General features: G+C 48.9%; 1 protein-coding gene across 1 annotated transcript; it reads left to right on the plus strand.

Moving 5' to 3' along the window:
• The first annotated feature begins 280 nt into the window (after positions 1-280).
• On the plus strand, positions 281-7,348 carry WFDC2 (WAP four-disulfide core domain 2). Its single transcript, XM_081556667.1, has 4 exons — positions 281-380; positions 975-1,118; positions 3,979-4,131; positions 7,189-7,348. The coding sequence occupies exons 1-3, from the start codon at positions 305-307 to the stop codon at positions 4,128-4,130; spliced, it is 372 nt and encodes a 123-aa protein (XP_081412793.1). The 5' UTR covers positions 281-304; the 3' UTR covers position 4,131; positions 7,189-7,348.
• Positions 7,349-18,962: the final 11,614 nt, after the last annotated feature.

Consider the following 18,962-nt stretch of genomic DNA (forward strand, 5'->3'; position numbering starts at 1 on the left):
CCTCCTGCTGCCCTGCCCCCAGGGCCCAGAGGGAGGTGGGGAGGGAGGAGGGGACAAGGGTCCGGGTGCGACCAGCTGCACCCGGCCAGGAAGCCGCTTAGGTTCCTGGTTCCCACTGGGGCCAGAGTGACACCTGATCCTGGGAGATTGTGAAATGACAGGAGGTGGCAGTCGGCCCGCCTGCCTTGTGTGCTGAGCCCTCTACCCTCAGGGGTTCAGCCCCGCCCCTACCCCACGCCCCCCAGGAACCCAGTTAAATCTTCCTGGCGGCGCTTCATTCCCGCACCCCGCCCTGGCGAGCACCATGCCTGCCTGCCGCCTCGGTCTGCTCCTCGCCGCCCTCCTCCTTGGCCTGCTGCTGGGCCTCCCCCCGGTCACAGGTGAGTGGGGCGGGGAAAGGCTGGGTGCCCAGAGGGGCCGAACCAGGAGCGCAGGAACGGAGCCGGGCAGGAGCTTAGCCTCTCTGAGCAGCGAGGATTCCCCGGGGCGGAAGTGGGGAGTCCCCTGCAGACTAAAATGTGGGGATCCCTGGTGCTCTGAAGGCGGTAGCCCTTGGGCTTCAGATGTGTGGTCCAGTGTGCTAGAGGTGCGCGGAGACCCCTGAAGACTGACCCTTATTCCCGGGATGGGGCTGGGGGCAGCGGGGGTGGGGGGTTCTTTGCTGATCGTGGAGATGCAATGGCCAGTGGCAGGGACCCTCTGCCTGGACATCGGAAGCTCCTAGACGCTCAGTTGGGCTGGGGTCTCCTAAAAATTGAAAGCTCAGAGCCCAAGGGTTTGGTCCCTCCTGTCCTCCCAGGTATTGGAGAACCCCGTCCCTGGAGGTGGGGCTCTCTGAAGGCTGTTAGGGCGGGGCCTAGGAACGGGGACTCAGAATTCCGGGGGGCGGGGAATTGAGATTGGGGGCCATCAGACACGAGGTGGACATCCTCTGAGAGCGGGCCCGGGTCCCCCACTGCCCGTCCATCTCCCAGGCGCAGGCGCAGGGAAGCCGGGTGTGTGTCCCGAGCTGGAGGGTGAAGCGAACTGCACGAAGGCGTGCGTCTCGGATGAGGACTGTAAGGACAACCTCAAGTGCTGCCAGGCAGGCTGCGCCACCGTTTGCCAGATGCCTAATGGTAACTTGGGGGACCCGCGGGGGCCGGGGCGGGGCAGCGGGGGTGCGGGAGAAGGGAGCGTCCCGTTCTGGGCACACCAGCGCGACCGACCCAGGGGTCCAGGACCAGGTCGAGGTGGCTGGAACCGGATCAGCCCGTGTTCTGCCTCCCGCGGCTCCGGGGAGAGCGAGGCGTCGCTGACTTGCCGCCGAGGGGAAGGGAGGTCCCCCACTCCCAGCCGGATTCATCGCTCTGGTGCATGACGGACTTCCGGGACGCACGGCGGGAACCTGGTTCCGGACCATTGTTCCTTGAAATCTGGGCGCCAGGGTCGAAGCTTCCTCCTGGCAGGGGGTTTAGCCGCGGGCAGCCCAGGGCTGTCCAGTGGGCTGGGTCCTACAGTCTGAGGCTCGCTCCCGTGCCAGAATCCTTTTCCTGGGGCCTCCCTGGGGGAAGGCTTTGGGACGACCACTGGCCCGGACTCTCCAAATTCCTCTGTCCAGATGGAGGCTTTCCAGGTTTAGGAGAGCACTCCGCTCATCTTAAAGATGTGATGCGAGCTGCAAAAAGAGAGAAAGGTTCTTGTCCAAGGTCACACTGCCATCCCTGGCTGGCCAGGATTCGTAACACAGGGGGTCCCTTTTTTGTCTAAGTGGCTTGAAGAAAGTCGGGACCCCATCCTGAGCAGCCCTTCCCCTTCCTCCTCTTAACACCCTCTCTTCTGCTCTGAAGACTGAGAGAGAGTATGTGAAGCTTACTCTTCACAGAAAGCATTTGCTGGAGCTCAAGACTGTTCAGCAGGTCCTAGGGACTCCTACCTGAGCAGGAAGGGGTCTTAGACAGCTTGGACTCTGAGCATCTTATTTTTCAGAGGGAAAAACGGGGGACTAGAAGCCAGGATACGCCCTGATTACACTGTGTTGGGATCGCTGGTCTTTACCCAGGAAAAAAGTCCCTGCGATGTTCTCTGAAGATGCCCACCAGGCCAGGAAGGCCTGTAATCAGAGACCTCAGTCAGAGCAGGATGGTGGGAGCTGGAGGGAGGAACAGCCCATCAAGGGGGCTTGTGGATCTGGGGATCTCTAACCTGGACCAAAGTGAGGAAAACCAGGAGAGGAGGGCATTGGGAGAGAAAGACAGACAGATGAGAGTGGGGAGAAAAGAGGAGTTTCTGCTTGGGGGGAGTCTCTGCTGCTCCCTGGTCTCAGATGGATAGACTGAGGCAGGAAGAGGGGCAGGGACAGAGGGCTCCTGAATTAGAATCCACGTTGTACCATCTGCAGGTTGTGTGTCCTGAGCAAATGGCTTCACCTCTCTGAGCCTCTGCTTTCTCCTTTATACAATGGGATGAGAATCTCAGATGTTGTAGGACTGACATGAGGCTAAATGAAATGGTACACATGAGCTGTCTCAGGAGAGAGTAGACCCTCCACTCACAGTGGCTTGTTTGGTGAGTTACTGGCTATTGATGCCCTTCTGTCCTGGGGCAGCTCAGTATTGAGAGCTCGTGCCCTTCTCCAGTGAAAGGGTGTCTGTGCAGGAAGGCAGCCTCCTGCGTCCTCTCAGCTCATCACCCAGCTCTATGCCTGCTTGACGTTTGGCTGGACTTGCTCCTGGGGCTTCTGGGCACTGAGCCCAGCTCCCTTCTCCTTGAGCCTGGAGTGGAGCACAGGGTGTGTGTGTGTGTGTGTGTGTGTCTGTCTGTCTGTCTGTCTGTCTGTCTGTGTCTGTGTCTGTGTGTGTGTGTGGACGTTGAAAGACTGGGCTCAGGTCTTGGTTTTACTTCTGATCAGCACTGTGATGTTGGGTGATACCTTCACCTCTCTGGGTTTCATTTTCCTCCTCTGTAATAAGAATACAGTAGAAATATCCCCTACAGACGGAGAAGGCAATGGCACCCCACTCCAGTACTCTTGCCTGGAAAATCCCATGGACGGAGGAGCCTGGTAGGCTACAGTCCATGGGGTCGCACAGAGTCGGACACGACTGAAGCGACTTAGCATAGCATAGCATAGCATCCCCTACAGAAGAGAGATTTGATGTGAAAATTAAAGGACAAAATGGATTTGCACTAAGGACTTTGTAATTGGCGCATCTCTGTGGTTGTGTGTGTGTGTGCGCTAGTGGAAGAATGCATCTCTGTGTGTTAGAGTGAGGGTGTAGAGGGGACCTTGGTCCCACCTGGTTGTAACTAGGAGTGAAGGCCTTGCGTATGTGTCACCCTTACCTGGGCACAGCAGCAGAAAGCATGGTGCACAGACTTGAAGCCAGGTTCCTGGGTTCAAATCCTGTCTCCACCCTGTTTTACTTTAAGCAAATTATTTAACTTCTTCTATTTAACTCAGTTTCCTCATCTGCAACATGAGGAAATAGTTACAGCTCTTTGTCCCGGGTTCTAGGATTAACCTGAGGATTAGATGAGTTAATAAATGTCGCAAGCTTTGGATAATGCCTGCTACTTTGAAGGAGCTAAGTGTTAATGGCTGTCTTTACTCATCATCATTATTATTGCTACAAAGGACGTTGACTTCTCAGGGAGAAGTCTGTTGCCTCCATTGCTTCCACAGCAACCCTGTAATGTGGTCAGCGCTGATCTCATCTGACACCCGGAGACACGGGGCTCTGCGGGATTTCCATCCTGAGGCCACGAAGTTAAGAGAAGGCAGAGCTGGGACTCAAACTGGAGTCCAGTGATCTCAAAACCCCTGGGAGGAGAGAACAGGAGGAAGGGAGGTTGCAGACGACCTTCCAACCCCCCTGAGATTCGCTCAGGCAGGCAGCTGTCTTGTTTGTGAACCCAGGTGGGCAGACAAGCTGTGGTGATGTGTTCAGCCACCTGCTTCGGCTCTGCTCACCGCCTCTTACTCCTTTTTCTACCCAGAGAAGAAGGGCTCATGCCCTAAGGTGGACATCGCTTTCCCCCAGCTCGGCCTCTGCCGAGACCAGTGCCAGGTGGACAGCCAGTGTCCTGACCTGTTGAAATGCTGCCTCAATGGTTGCGGGAAGGTATCCTGTGTCACCCCTGTCTTCTGAGGTAGGTGCCCTGGGGTGGGGGGAGGGATACATTGATACCTAGATGTGACAACCCCTGCAGGAGGCTGAAAAGGAGCACCTGAGCTAACACAGTGCTATTCTCTTACCTATCCTTTGATTTGTTCTCATCTGCTCGACAGATAGGCACCGAGCATCTATCACGTGCGGTGCACTGCTCTAGGTGCTGGGATGCTCCATGAGTAAACAAACCCAACAAAAATTTCTCTCTGAGGGGTTTTATATACTGTGCATGCATGCGTGCTAAGTTGTTTCAGTCATGTCCGACTCTTGGACCTGAGCCCACCAGGCTCCTCTGTCCATGGGATTCTCCAGGCACGCATACTGGATTGGGTAGCTGTGCCCTCCTTCAGAGGATCTTCCCAGCCCAGAGATCGAGTCTGCATCTCTTATGTCTCCTGTGATAGCAAGGGAATTCTTTACCACTAGTGCCACCTGTAGATGCTAGTGAATGATAAATCAAATAAAAAAGCAAGTATATCCTGTAAAAGGGCTTCCCTGGTAGCTCAGTCAGTATAGAACTTGCCTGCAGTGCAGGAGACTGGGGTTCGATCCCGGGGTCGGGAAGATCCTCTTGAGAAGGAAATGGCAAATCATTCAAGTATACTTGCCTGGAAAATCCCGTGGACAGAGGAGCCTGGTGGGCTGCAGGCCATGGGTCGCAAAGAGCCGGGCACGACTGGGCGACTAACACCTTCAACGCTTTCATTCCCTATAAAATGTTAGCAGGAAATAAGTGACCTGGAGAAAAAGAAAACAGAAGGAGGATACGGAGTAGGGATGAGGAGCAGCAGGGAGCTGTGTTGCAGTTTTATCACGGGACTTTCCAAAAGGCAGCATTTGAACAAACTTGCTGGAGATGATGGAGGGAACTGGGAGCTTTCAGAGAGACTGTTACAGGCAGTGGGGGCAGTGGATATACAGCAGTAGAAGCCCTGGTGAGTTTCAGGAAAAGCCTGAAGTCTGGAGCCTATGATCAAAGAGAGAGCAATAGAGGAGAGGGTCAGAGAGGTAGGTGGTTAGTGGAGAGACCTGATAGACCATGTAAGGACTGTGGCCTTTTAAAAATATGTTTAGTTCACTAATGGCTGCACTGGGTCTTCACTGCTGCGCACAGGCTTTCGCTGGTTGCAGCAAGCTGGGGCTACTCTTTGTTCCGTTGCACGGGTTTCTCATTGTGGTGGCTTCTACTGTTGCAGAGCCCAGGCTCTAGGCAAGCGGGCTTCAGTAATTGCAGCACGCAGGCTCAGTAGTTGTGGCACACGGGCTTAGTTGCTCCGCAGCATGTGGAATCTTCCTGGACCAGGGATTGGACCCAGGTCCCCTGTTTTGGCAGGCGGATTCTTAACCACGGGACCACCAGGAAAGTCCAGGACTTTGGTCTTGACCCAGAGATGTTGGGCCCTTGGAAATGGACATGCTCTTGACTTGGATTTAAAAGGATTGCTCCAGCTGCTGTGTGGAGACCCTAGAGAGGGCAGTGGCAGAAGCAGGGAGACCAGCTAGGAGGCTCCTACAAGAGGCCAGGTGGGAGGTGATGGACCAGGTGACCTGAGAGGCTGGGTTTGCGACATACATGAAGGTGGATGGGACACTATTTGCTGATTATTTGGGCTGTGAGATTTATTCCTTTTCCCCTTGCACTTACTCTGTGGCCGACACGGCTACATTCACCCGCTTTGAGTGGTTCTCATGCCTAAAGATAAAATCGTGGAGCCTCTCTTTCCCCACAGATAATTAAAAATAAAACAATATTAAGTCATAAAGCAAGCATAAGAAAGTAAAGAGAGGGACTTCCCTGGTGGTCCAATGGCTAAGAGTCTGAAATCCCAACGCAGGAGGCCTGGGTTCGATCCCTGGTCAAGGAACTAGATCCCACATGCTACAACTCAGATCCAGTGCAGCCAAATGAATAAATACATAAAGATTTTTTTTAAAAAAAAAAAGAAAGGGAAACAAAACTCAAAGCACGTGCATCTTCAGCCCATTGAGGGATCTAGCACTGTGCCATGTGGTGGGACAGAAGGTGACAGCTGCCTTTCCTCACCGAGCTTGCAGCCAGGTGGCTGAGGCAGACAGATGGACAGACACGCCCAATGCCTATAATCAGTGCGGCAGTGGAGGGCAGGGCTGGGTATGGTAGGAACACAGGAGGAAATCTCACCCAGGTGACGGTGGGGGAAGGAGGGAACAGGGTTCTGAGCCAGTCCTGAAGGATGAGTGAAAGGTCGGTAGTCTGGTGAAGTACACTGGTAGGGAAGCTGTTCCGGATGGAGGGAACGGGACAAGCAAGCCCCTGGAAGGACCCTATGGTTGAAATATTGCTAATCATGTGCTGCTGTTGATAAGTTCTCAGTCAACAGACTGGCAGGTCAGTGATGGAACCTACTGCCCAGATGAGAAGACTGAGACCCAGAGAGAGGGGAGGACGTGCCCAAGGACCCATGGTTGCTAATTCAGTGCCCGAAAGGGAAGCACGGTCTCCCCAGGGCCCAGAGCTCTCCAGTGATGCCAGCTGCCTCTCGCCTCCATGTGTGCCAACCGCATGGGCTGGCGTTGCAGTCAGGAAGACCTAGGTTCAGATTTCAGCTCTGACAATTAACTAGCCTTTTTCACCTTCCTGAACTGCAAATATTTTGTTTATAAAATGGGATAAATAAGATCTTTTTGATCAGTTAACTCAGCTTAACTGAAGGAATGGGGGGTATGGTGCAACTTCCTAGTGGTGGAAGGATTCTTAGGGAGATAAATGACAGTGACCCCTCATGAATGGTCACAACGGTCAGTGGGGACCATGGTATACCCAGGTGTATCCTGGGATGGTCAGAGCAGAAGAGGTGAGTCTAGGACCTTCAGAAAAATGTCGGCAGAGCCCCAGGGCCTGAAGAAAGTGAAGTTTTGCTGGGAGGCGGGGGTAGGAATGTAGCGGGGGATGTGATGGAGTGGGAGGAGCTTTGGATCAGAATTTAAGCTGCAAGCACTCTTGTCTAGTGTCCTGGGTGTTGTTGTTGATGGTATCATTATGATTTTCTTGCTCCAGCTCCAGCCAGCGCAGCCTGTGGACTGAGGAAGCAGCAGAGTCTGCCTGGCCCTGTCTGGCTCCAGCCCAGCTGCCCTCCTCCCTTCCTGGCCTCTTCCCTCCCTCCTGAGCTGACCACAGCTGCTTCTTTTTCCAACCAATAAAGTGACTGCTTCCAGCACTGGCAGGCCTGTGGCCTCTGTTATTATTTGGGCACATTCCATTCCTGCCTGCAGCCTTGGGCTGGGGAGTGGGCGTGGCCACCAGATCGTCCAGGTGGAGTCTGAGAAGAGATGAGCTGTGACAGGTGACACAGTGAAGGTAGCCCAGGGCTCTGTGTGCCAAGACCCTTCCCCAGTAAGTCCGCCCACCAGCCCTGTGCAGTGGCAGGTTATTCTCCCAGAGTGATGGAGGAGAGAACTGGGGCCCAACTACGGCCTAGATGGGTGGAATGGGGGAAGAGGGAGGTGATATATACATACATATAGCTGATATACTCCATTGCACAGGACAAACTAACTCAACATTCTAAAGCAATTATACTCCAAAAAAAGAAAAGAATACACAATGAAACATCGTTCACCCTTGACACTCTTCCTCCACCCTCAGCCACTCTGTTCTTTTTTTCTTTAAAAATTCCTTTTTAAAAAAATCTTTATTTGTGACCATATTGCTTCTGTTTTATGATTTGGTTTTCTGGCAAAACCAGAGAGATGCCAGAATCCTTCCAGAGTTGCTGAGAGTTCTGACAACAGCAGCAGGTACTGTGTGCCCAACGCAGGGCTGGGAGATTCGCTTGTGAGATCTCCTGGATCCCACAAATAGCCCTCAGATGGTAACAAGGGCTTCCTTGGTGGCTCAATGGTAAAGAATCTGCTTGCAATGCAGGAGACCTAAGTTGGATCCCTCATCTGGGAAGATCCCACATGCCATGGAGCAACTAAGCTCCTGGGTCTCAACTATTGAGCCAGTGTTACAGATAGGTCTCCGCCAAGTTACTTGCTTGGGGCCACACAGAAAGAAGGTAACAAAGTCAGGGTGCTTTGTTGTAGGTTTTTGTTTTTGTTTTAATCAAGCTGTTATTTTGTAGAAATAACACATGGATCACAGTTCAAAATGTAAAAAAAGGATATACAATGTATGTACCACATCTTCTTTAAAATAAATAGCCAGGCTTCCCTGGTGGTTCAGTGGTAAAGAATCTGCATGCCAGTGCAGGAAACCAGGGTTGGATCCCTGATCCAGGAAGATCCCACATGCCTCAGAGCAAGTAACATAGCCCAACTATGGCCTAGATGGGTGGAATGGGGGAAGAGGGAGGTGATATATACATTCATATAGCTGATTTACTCCATTGCACAGGACAAACTAACTCAACATTCTAAAGCAATTATACTCCAAAAAAAGAAAAGAATACACAGTGAAACATCGTTCACCCTTGACACTCTTCCTCCACCCTCAGCCACTCTGTTCTTTTTTTCTTTAAAAATTCCTTTTTAAAAAAATCTTTATTTGTGACCATATTGCTTCTGTTTTATGATTTGGTTTTCTGGCAGCAACATGTGGGATCTTAGTTCCCCAACCAGGGATGGAACTCACACCTTCTGCATTAAAAAGCAAAGCCTTAACCAGTGGAACATCAGAGAAGTCCCTTACTCTGTTGTTTTCTGTGGAGGCCATGAATGCTATCAGTTTCTTGTATCTTCTTTCCAAGCTAGAGCTCAAGCTCACTCCCTCTAGACTTTCTTCTCTCTGTACCCTTCTCTTTATTCCCTCCTCTCTATCCCTTCTTTCTATATTTATTTACTCTGTCCATCTCCTGGCTCCCAGGGCCAGAATCCTGGTAAACTGCCACCCTTCCAGAGCTCAGGGTAGGGTCTCTTCTTGCACTGACCTCCCATCTCCAACAACAGGCTGCCTTGCTGTTGTCTCTAAACCCCACCTCCAGGCTAGAGGGCTGTGTACGGTAAGTTCAGTTCAGTTCAGTCGCTCAGTCGTGTCCGACTCTTCGTGACCCCATGAACCGTGCAGCACGCCAGGCCTCCCTATCCATCACCAACTGCCGGAGGCTACCCAAACCCATGTCCATTTAGTCAGTGATGCCATCCAACCATCTCATCCTCTGTTGTCCCCTTCTCCTGCCCTCAATTTTTCCCAGCATCAGGGTCTTTTCAAATGAGTCAGCTCTTCGCATGAGGTAGCCAAAGGATTGGAGTTTCAGCTTCAACATCAGTCCTTCCAATGAACACCCAGGACTGATCTCCTTTAGGATGGACTGGTTGTGTCTCCTTGCAGTCCAAGGGACTCTCAAGAGTCTTCTCCAACACCACAGTTCAAAAGCATCAGTTCTGCGCTCAGCTTTCTTTATAGTCCAACTCTCACATCCATACACGATCACTGGAAAAACCATAGCCTTGACTAGACAGACCTTTGTGGTCAAAGTAATGTCTCGGCTTTTTAATATGCTGTCTAGGTTGGTCATAACTTTCCTTCTAAAGAGTAAGTGTCTTTTAATTTCATGGCTGCAATCACCATCTGCAGTGATTTTGGAGCCCAAAAAAATCAAGTTGGCCACTATTTCCACTGTTTCCCCATCTATTTGCCCTGAAGTGATGGGACCAGATGCCATGATCTTAAAACTGATGCAAAAACAAATATCTGTTCTTCAGTAAAGTGCAGGTTGGGGTTGGTGGGATAATAGAAAGCTACATTTGAGGGAGCCAGAGCTTAAAAAGTGGAGTTCTGAAGCCAGACCAGTAGAGGACAGCCCTGCCTGAGGAACAGTGTAAGCAGAGGCATTGCTCATTTGGGAAATACTTTTCGAGCTTTTACTATATGTTCTGTTCTAGGTGGGGCAGACTTGAGATCAAGGAGGTGTGTGGTGTATGCGTATGTGCGTGTGTGTGTGTGTAGGGGGGGAAGAACAGTCAATAAGTGAATGAAACAATGCATATATAACATGTCAGGTGGTGGCAAGATTAGGGCAAACTATAAAGATGAGTAAGATGACTACTGGGCCCAGGGGATGGGGGAGAGGTGGGGGTGGCTGCTCTGCAGAGAGTATTCAGGGAAGGTCTTTCCTAAGGTGTCATTCAAGTCATGAGCTGAGTGAAGAAGGACATGAGTCATGTGAAATCCACGGAAAGAGCTGTCCAGACCAAGGAAATCTCTTGAGCTGAGAAGCTGAGGTCAGAGTGTGCTCTGGGTGCTTGAGGATCATGGCTGGAGTGGTGAGGGGTCAGGAGCACCAGGGGAGATAGTCAGAGAGGTATGTGGGCACAGATTACACAGGGCCCTGTGGTCACTACAAGGACTTTGCCTCTTACTCTGAGGAATTTAGGAGCCCTGGTGGGGGTTTGAGCAGAAGGATGATGTCATCTTACGTTTGAAAAAGATCCTTCTGGCTTTTACATTTATACAGACTGTGGGACTTTCCTGGTGGTCCAGTGGTTAAGAATCCTCCTGCCATGCAAGGGACACAAGTTCCATCCCTAGTCTGGGAAGATCACACATGACATGGAGCAAGTAAGCCCACATCCCACAACTACAGAGCCCCCGCTCTAAAGTCCAGGCACCTGGAAGAAAAGCCCCCCTCCATGAGAAGCCCAGCACAGCCAAAATTAAATTAAGAACAGACCCTGGGGGCGATGTGGAAGCAGAGAGAGCAGTTAGGCTACCCAACAGGACATGGAAGAAATGACTTTTTTTTTTGCCTCTTCATCTACTAATACGTATGAGACCTCCAAACTGTCAGCCCTAATGCCCTGGGAGCTAGGACTGTACCAGCTATGGTGACTCCTATGACTCCTGTGTGGTTCTGCGTGTCCTGTCTATTGATGGAGCTTTGGGAAATTAGCTCATGAAATAATCACATTGCAAACACAACAAATATTCCCCTTCCTGCCCCATGACCACATTTACCCAGTTGATCAAAAGTGAGAGGGTGAGGAAAACATAAAAACAGCGATGGCTGACAACGCTGTTAGTCCTCCTTTCACAACTGCAATCTGGTGTCTGGTTCCTTTAGCTATTAAAGATGGTCCTTGGGGGGAGCTGCAGTGCCCCCTTCAGTCACAGAAATGCATAGCATTTGAAGGTCCTGCCTGCAGACATGGAGGTCCTGGACCCAGAAGTCTCTGTGTATCCCCTACAGATGGGATATCAACCCCACAGAAGCCCAGCGCCCAGCCAAACCAAGCCTACTGGGGTGAGCTTATTATGTAAAAGATGGAACTCCCTAGAGCTACTGTACCTCCCCCCCCATTACTTGCAAACTTCACATCTTAAACAGCCCTTGGGAGATTTTTCACCAGATGAACAGTCCAAACCCTGTGGTTCATTACAGGCTAGGATTAGGCTTAGGGTTATGGTTAGAATCTTGGCACCACCAGGGGAATAGACTATGGAGGGCAGCCACCCTTTGCAGTCAGTCTGAAAACAACCCCTCACTGATGGAAGGCTGGTTCCCTCTGCAAGCCGAGCTCCAAGTGGCCTGGATGGTGCCCACAGGACCCTCCTTTAACCAACCTCCAGGTAGCAATATACACAGACACACCGGGTTGAATTTTCTACATTGGTTCACTCATGATCTTTGTTGGTGGCTAAAGACTCTAGTTTGAAATGGATAAACTTCTCAACATATTAATGTACAAGTTAGGCATGTTCATGCTTATCTCAGGGTTAGTTCTCCATTGGTCTCATCTGGTTCAGCTGTGGTATACTTGTAAGGTCACTTTGTTATTTCTATGCTATTTTTTGTTTGTTTGTTTTGGCCATGCCATGCATTTCCAGACCAGGGATTGAACCCAGGCCCTCAGCAGTGAAAGCTCAGAGTCCTAACTCCTGGACCACCAGGGAATTCCCTAATCTCTTAATCTTATGTATTTATGGCTTTATTCTCTAGTTTGGGTTTATTGCTTGGGACAGCTAGCACCCAGATAGCACATTCTGCATTTCCTTTCCACTTTTATCCTAGTTCAGAGGATCCTAGTTCAGAGGATAAAAGTCTTCCCTGGTGGGTTTCTGTCATTTCTTTGGAGGTCCTTCGATAGTGGGAGGAAGCTTTCATTCTTGAGGGTTTTTTTATGATTTTTTTTCCTGGGCTCCCTCCTCACAGCTCTTGATTTTATTGTCTGCAGTTTGAAAACTGTTAGTGAGACTTCCCGGAGAAGGCAATGGCACCCCACTCCAGTCCTCTTGCCTGGAAAATCCCACGGACGGAGGAGCCTGGTAGGCTGCATGCAGTCCATGGGGTCAGTAAGAGTCGGACACGACTGAGAGACTTCGCTTTCACTTTTCCCTCTCATGCACTGGAGAAGGCAATGGCAACCCACTCCAGTGTTCTTGCCTGGAGAATCCCAGGGATGGCGGGGCCTGGCGGGCTGCCGTCTGTGGGGTCGCACAGAGTCGGGCACGACTGAAGCGACGCAGCATCTTCAGCAGCAGCAGCAGCAGCAGCAGCAGCAGCAGCAGCAGCAGCGAGAATTCCCAGGTGTGAGTTGCCTCTTCCTTGATTAGCACTGCTTCTCCCTCCCTCCCTCATGTTTTCCTTCCTTCTTTCCTTTCTTCCATAATTCAGAGAAGACGAGAATCACGGAATTCAAAGATGACAAGAATCGTAGAACTGACTGAGAGCTTTACCTCTGAAAAGCAAATCCCAGGCCCCTCCTTTCCTCCACAGTGTGATTTTTACGAAACAAATCAATAGGTCCTTGTAGAGTATTTACTCTGTACACACGTCGCCTCTCTTGGCCGGGTGCAGAAATGTGCAACGCAACATCCCAGCTTTCAAGAGCCCACAAAATATGAACATCAAAAGGTAGAAGCAGGCAGGCCCAGAATATCCTTGTATAGCCCGTAGGGAGAGGTCAGGGGAGTTTATGGGATGGAGAGGTAGGCAAGGACTGGGCTGCTCACACAGTAGAGCTGAACTTTAAGGACATGAAACAGATTAAGAACATGGGTTCCAGGGACTTCGCGGCTGGTCCCGTGGTTAAGAGTCCGTGCTTCCAATGCAGGGGGTGTGTGTTCAATCCCAGGTTGGGGAACTACGATCCGACATGCTGCATGGTGTAGCAGAAAAACTAAAAAAAGACATGGGTCTCGGAGTCCCACTTCAATTCAAACACCAGCTTTACTCCTTGTCCGTTTGCTGTTTGGATCAAGTCATTTATCTTTCTGACTTTCAGCTTCCTCATTTGTAAGGTATAGATATTAATAGAATCTTCCTCTTTGGGCTGTTGGAAATATTAGAGGAGAGTGTATATGTAAAGCACGTAACTTGGTTCCTGGCATATCATAAGTGTTTGATAAGTGGCAATTATGAAAATTTTAATAGACGGTATTATGTATTGAAAGCTTTTAATATGCATGTGTCTCTGACCCAGAGGGTCCCCTTCTTATAATCTATCCTAACTAAATAGTCAGAAATGCTCACAGTAATTTATTATCCTTGTACCATTACTTTATTTTTTAAATATTTATTTATGTATCTGGCTGCATCGGATCTTTGTTGCATCATGCAGAATATTTCATGGTGGTGCGTGGACTCTCTAGCTGTGGCACGTGCTCTTAGTTGCTCTGAGGCATGTGGTCTTAGTTTCCTGACCAGGAATTTAACCCAAGTCCCCTGCATCGCAAGGTGAAGTCTTAACCACTGGACCACCAGAGAAGTCCCTACAGCATTACTTATTATATTGAGAAATCGTAAACTCTCTTTGTATTTAATCAAAGAACTTTGCTTAAATAAATTACGATCCAGCCATACCAAGAAAGCTCTACCCCTCTGAACGATTCCATTGAAGAATATTTAACAATATAGGTGAATTTTTCACCTGATGTTGTTAACTGATAAAAGCAGGTTATAAATCTGTATTAATGTATGCTCCTGAATGGTTCTCTTTCATTCTTCCAGGAAAGTTTTTTTCAGGCTTGTGGAGCTTGTTCATTTGAAAGATTTTCCTCCAGCATATGTGGATTAAGAAATTTAGCAAGCTCTCAACACCATGTCAAGAGTGTCATTTCCAGTGCCCCTGTAGCTTATCTGGCACTCACTGGTCTTCTCATAGTTTCTTCTTTTTGATAGTTTCTGCGTATCTTTTCATCTAAGCAACTTTTCTATCACAACAGTTCTGATCACCCAGACTTGGTGATGTAAGGCCTCTTGGATATTTGTATTCATAGGAACCAGGCACTGGGAGTCTTCAACTTTTCACCTGTGAACAAATATCAGAGAAGAACGAGGGAGAGGAAGGAGACTCAAAAACTTGAATCTTTTTAAATTTTATTTTATGTATTTATTTTTGGCCACATGGATTGCAGGATCTTAGTTCCTGAACCAGGGATCATACCTGTGTCCCTTGCAGTGGAAGCGTGAAGTCCTAATCACTGGACAACCAGAAAATCCCCAAGAACTGAGTCTTAAAAGCAGTCACTGCTGTGTCTCTGGCCAAGCTCCTCCTCCCTGTGGCAGCCAGACTGCTCAGGTGGTCCAGTGATCCCCACTTCCTAGGATTCACGCTCTTGTGTAATCGCTGCCTTGACGTGGACAGGACTTAGTGACCTGTTTCTAAGGAGCAGTGCTGTAATGAAAAGTGATGCAGTATCACTTCCAAGGTTAAGATACAAAAAACCGGAACTTCTATCTTGCCAGCAGGTGGTCTGGTTTTTCCCACTGCTCGCTCTGATGAAGCCCATTGTCATGTTTGTGAGCTGCCCCCTGGAGAGGCCCAATTGTCAAGGGCTGAAGGTGGCCCCTGGCCAACAGCCTTTGAGGAACTGGATCCTTCCAATGGCCCAGTGAGTGAGCTTGGAAGTGGATCCTTCCCCAGTTGAACTTCAGATGGCGGAGCAGCCTCAGTCAGTCATTGACACCTAGACTGCATCCTTGTAAAACACTTAAGCTCAGGAGACAGTATTTCAAGTAACCCCGAGAGAACTGCTCCGAGGAGGCAGGGGGATGAGTCAGGTTATATAGAAGTTTGCAACAAAGGGCAGGTAGTCTGAACATCAAAAGTATTTTTGTGAAGTAAAGAAAATCAGATATCCCAAGTTAAGGAATTCGGCACCGTTTCTATGTATGGGAAGATGCAAGAGTCTGAACTCACAGACTCATTCCTTTCGTGTGCATCTCAGCTATGTGGGGCCAGCATCATGCATTTTTCACATCTTGAGTTCCTCAGGGTTTACTGTAGGGAGTGGCTACAGCCTAATGGCTGCTGAATTGCAAGTGTTCCTCTTCTTCCTGGGTGCCCTTAGGGCTCAGGAATTCGCATTTGGAGGGCTGGGATTGCTGAGGATTGTGACAGCCTTGTTTACTGATATGGCAGGAAGTTTTCCATTTCTCAGTTGTTGTGGTGCATGGGCTTAGTTGCTCCCAGGCATGTGGAATCTTCCCCAAACAGGGATGGAACCTGTGTCCCCTGCATTGGCAGGTGGGTTCTTACCCACTGTTTCCCAGGGAAGTCCTCAGTGAATTTCCTTAAGGTGATTATTTTACAACCTTTGACAGGCAGATTGTAGACCTGCATTTCTTGGGAGCCAGTTACTGGAGCTTTATTAGTTTCTTTGGTTGCTCCATGTTTGATTCTTCCTGATTAATGTGGCCTTGTGTTGGTGTCTCTGCATTTGAAGGAACAAACACCTCTTCCAGTCTTGACATACTGGTTTTGGCATGTGAGAACTTTCTATCAGCTCCCCAGGGTGCCAGGACTACCATAGAATCAGAGTTGTGATGGATTGGAACTGGTTTTGAGACTGTCACTGGGTCATCTGCAGTGGGTTTGTGATTGGCATATTTGATTTCAGAGGCTCAGGTAGGCATGGATTCTGTCCAGTCCTTGGGTGGATGAGACTGTCTCTAGAAGCTGGTTCTGTAGGGAGGTGCTTTAGGGTCCAAGGTCAGGTCCTCATTCAGTGAGCCTGTTACCAGGTACAAGGTAGGTGTGGCTCCCACCAGGTCCCCAGGAGGGCTGCGGCTTAGTCACTGGATGAGTCCCTGGGTGGGTGAGACTGGTCCTGGACCATGGCTGGGAGGGACTGAAATGGAGCCCCGGGACTTTCTCAGGTTCAACAGCCAAGATTGAATTTTGCATTCCTGGTTCCAGAGGCACAGACGAGTGTCACCTGCTGGGTCCCTGGCTGGGCTGGACTGTTCCCTGACTGACTGGAAGGACCGGAGCCAATGCTAAGGCCCTTTCTGTATCTCCCAGGTACAGATGTGTCTCCTACCAAGTCCTTGTTCCGGCAAGACTGCTCACAGTCTGTGGCTGGAAAGGGCTGGAACTCAGTCTAGGGCCTTTCAGGATCTCCAGAGTCGCAGATGGGAGTGTCTTCTCTTGGGTCCCTGAGCCAGTGGGCCTGTCTGCAGACCATGGACAGGATGAGACAGATCCTATTTTAGGGCCCTTTCAGAATCTACACTCTGAGTAAGTTTGGTGGGTTTTCCTCCAGGGGCTTCTAGGCAGGGGCTGGAGGCAGTTCACAGGCTATTTCAGTGCTCACTAGTTCTCTATGTCTATTATCTGATGCGTGGGGGAGGTTAACTCCGCCTGGGTCCCTTGGCATATGGTGCTGGTGACAGGACCAAGCTAAATGGGACTGTAACCAAGTCCTTGTGGGTATGGAGCTGTTTCTGGATCTCTAGTTGGAACCATGATAGGTGTGTCAACCACCTGGGTGTGGGCCTGCCTTCTCAAACGGTTCTCCCAGCTCTTGGGCTTCCCTGGGCTTCACAGTCTCCTTCCTGGATCTGAAAGCTTCCACAAAGGCATTTTTGCCTATGGATGGATGCCCAATAACCAGAAGGAATATGAGAGTGGGACTGCTTATTCAGCCATCTTTCTGGTATCACTCAGGATGTTATTTTCAAAGGTATTAAAAATCATTCCTAATGTTTAACCTTGTGTTATTTTGCAATAATGGGAAATTGGAAGCACACATTTAACCATAGATGATTAGCTTAGTAAATTACAGTGCTTTGTAGATTAGAATATTATGTAGCCATTAACAATGATGCTGAAGAATATTCACCGATCTGGAAAAATGTTTAAATGTTTATAGTAAAATGCTACATAAAAATCTGATAGAAAATACTACATAATTCATACAGAGAGAGAGAGAGAAATGGGGAGGAGAGAAAGAAAGTAAGTAAAGGTATACACAGAAGAATGTTATTTTAAGATGATTATTGAATGTTGTCCCTGTGGATAAAATTTAATTTAATTTAATCTTGACCCCAAAGATCTACTTCCTTGTCTAATGTGGTTTCTTCCAATACCATGCCCCAAGTTTTCAAATTCACCATCCATCCCCCAAAACCTTTATCCTCCCAATCACTAAGCAATAACTCATACTAAGTGTGTGTGTGTGTGTGTGTGTGTGTGTGTGTTAGTTGCTCAGTCGTGTCCGACTCTTTGCAATCCCATGTACCGTAACCCACCAGGCTCCTCTGTCCATGAGATTCTCCAGGCAAAAATACTGGAGTGGGTTGCCATTTCCTTCTCCAGTACTAAGTGTGAATGACTGTTAATCCCCACAGGATATTAATATTTGTATGTATGTATATATTTTTAAAAATAAAGTCTTGAGATTTTAAAACTTTTGGCAATATTTGTAGAATTTCAGGCACAGAGGTGGGTAATTTAAAGACACACCAAACTCTCTTGCACTGTTGATGGGAATGTAAATTGATACAGCCACTGTGGGAAACAGTATGGAAAGTCCTTAAAAAACTAAGAATAAAACTACCATACAACCTAGCAATCCCGCTTCTTGGCATAAACCCTGAGGAAACCAAAACTGAAAAAGGCACATGTACCCTAGTGTTCAGTGCAGCACTATTTACAATAGCTAGGACAGGGAAGCAACCTAGACATGCATCAACAGATGAATGGAAAAGAAGCTGTGGTACATATATCTGTGGAATATTACTCAGTCATAAAAAGGAAAGCACTGGAGTCAGTTCTAGTGAGGTGGATGAACCTAGAGCCTATTATACAGAGTGAAATAATTCAGAAAGAGAAAAACAAATATCGTATATTAACATGTATATATGGATGCTAGAAAGATAGTACTGATGAACCTGTTTGCAGGGCAGCAATGGAGATGCAGACATAGAAAACAGCCTTATGGACAGGGGTGCGGGGGAGGAAGGAGAGAGGGGGATGAATGGAGAGAGTAGCGTGGAAACGTGTATACCGTATGTAAACTAGAGAGCCGATGGGAATTTGCTGTATGACTCAGGAAGCTCAAACTGGGGCTCTGTAACAACCTAGAGGAGTGGGAAGGGGTGGGAAGTGGGAGGGAGGTTCAAAAAGGAGGAGACATATGCATACCTATGGCTGACTCATTTTGATCCACGACAGAAACCAATGCAATATTGTAAAGCAACTATCCTTTAATTAAAAATAAATAAATTTTTTTAAAAATGAAGAACACACCGGGGGACTTCCCTGGAGGTCCGGTGGCTAAGACTGTGTGCTCCCAATGCAGGGGTCCCAATTTCTATCCTTAGGGAACTAAAACTTGGCCAAGCCTAATTAATTAATAATAATAATAATAAAAAAGAACACGGCAGAGAGAAGGAGGTGGAGGAATGCCCTTCTTATTCACAAAAATACCTTCTATTGCCCTAGAGCAAGCCTGACTCCAGGGAAGGCTGACTTCTTATAAGAAAATCAGGTTTCTTGCAGGTTTCTTCACATTCTGTTTTCTTCTCAAAGTTGTTGCCATTGCCATAACAACCTCCAAAATTAAAAGACTCACATTCAGAAGTTTTCCAGTTGTAAAACCAGCGC

This window comes from Giraffa tippelskirchi, chromosome 13 (assembly GCF_054371585.1).
Source record: "Giraffa tippelskirchi isolate mGirTip1 chromosome 13, T2T-mGirTip1v1.2.pri, whole genome shotgun sequence".
In the NCBI taxonomy this organism is placed as follows: Eukaryota; Metazoa; Chordata; class Mammalia; order Artiodactyla; family Giraffidae; genus Giraffa; species Giraffa tippelskirchi.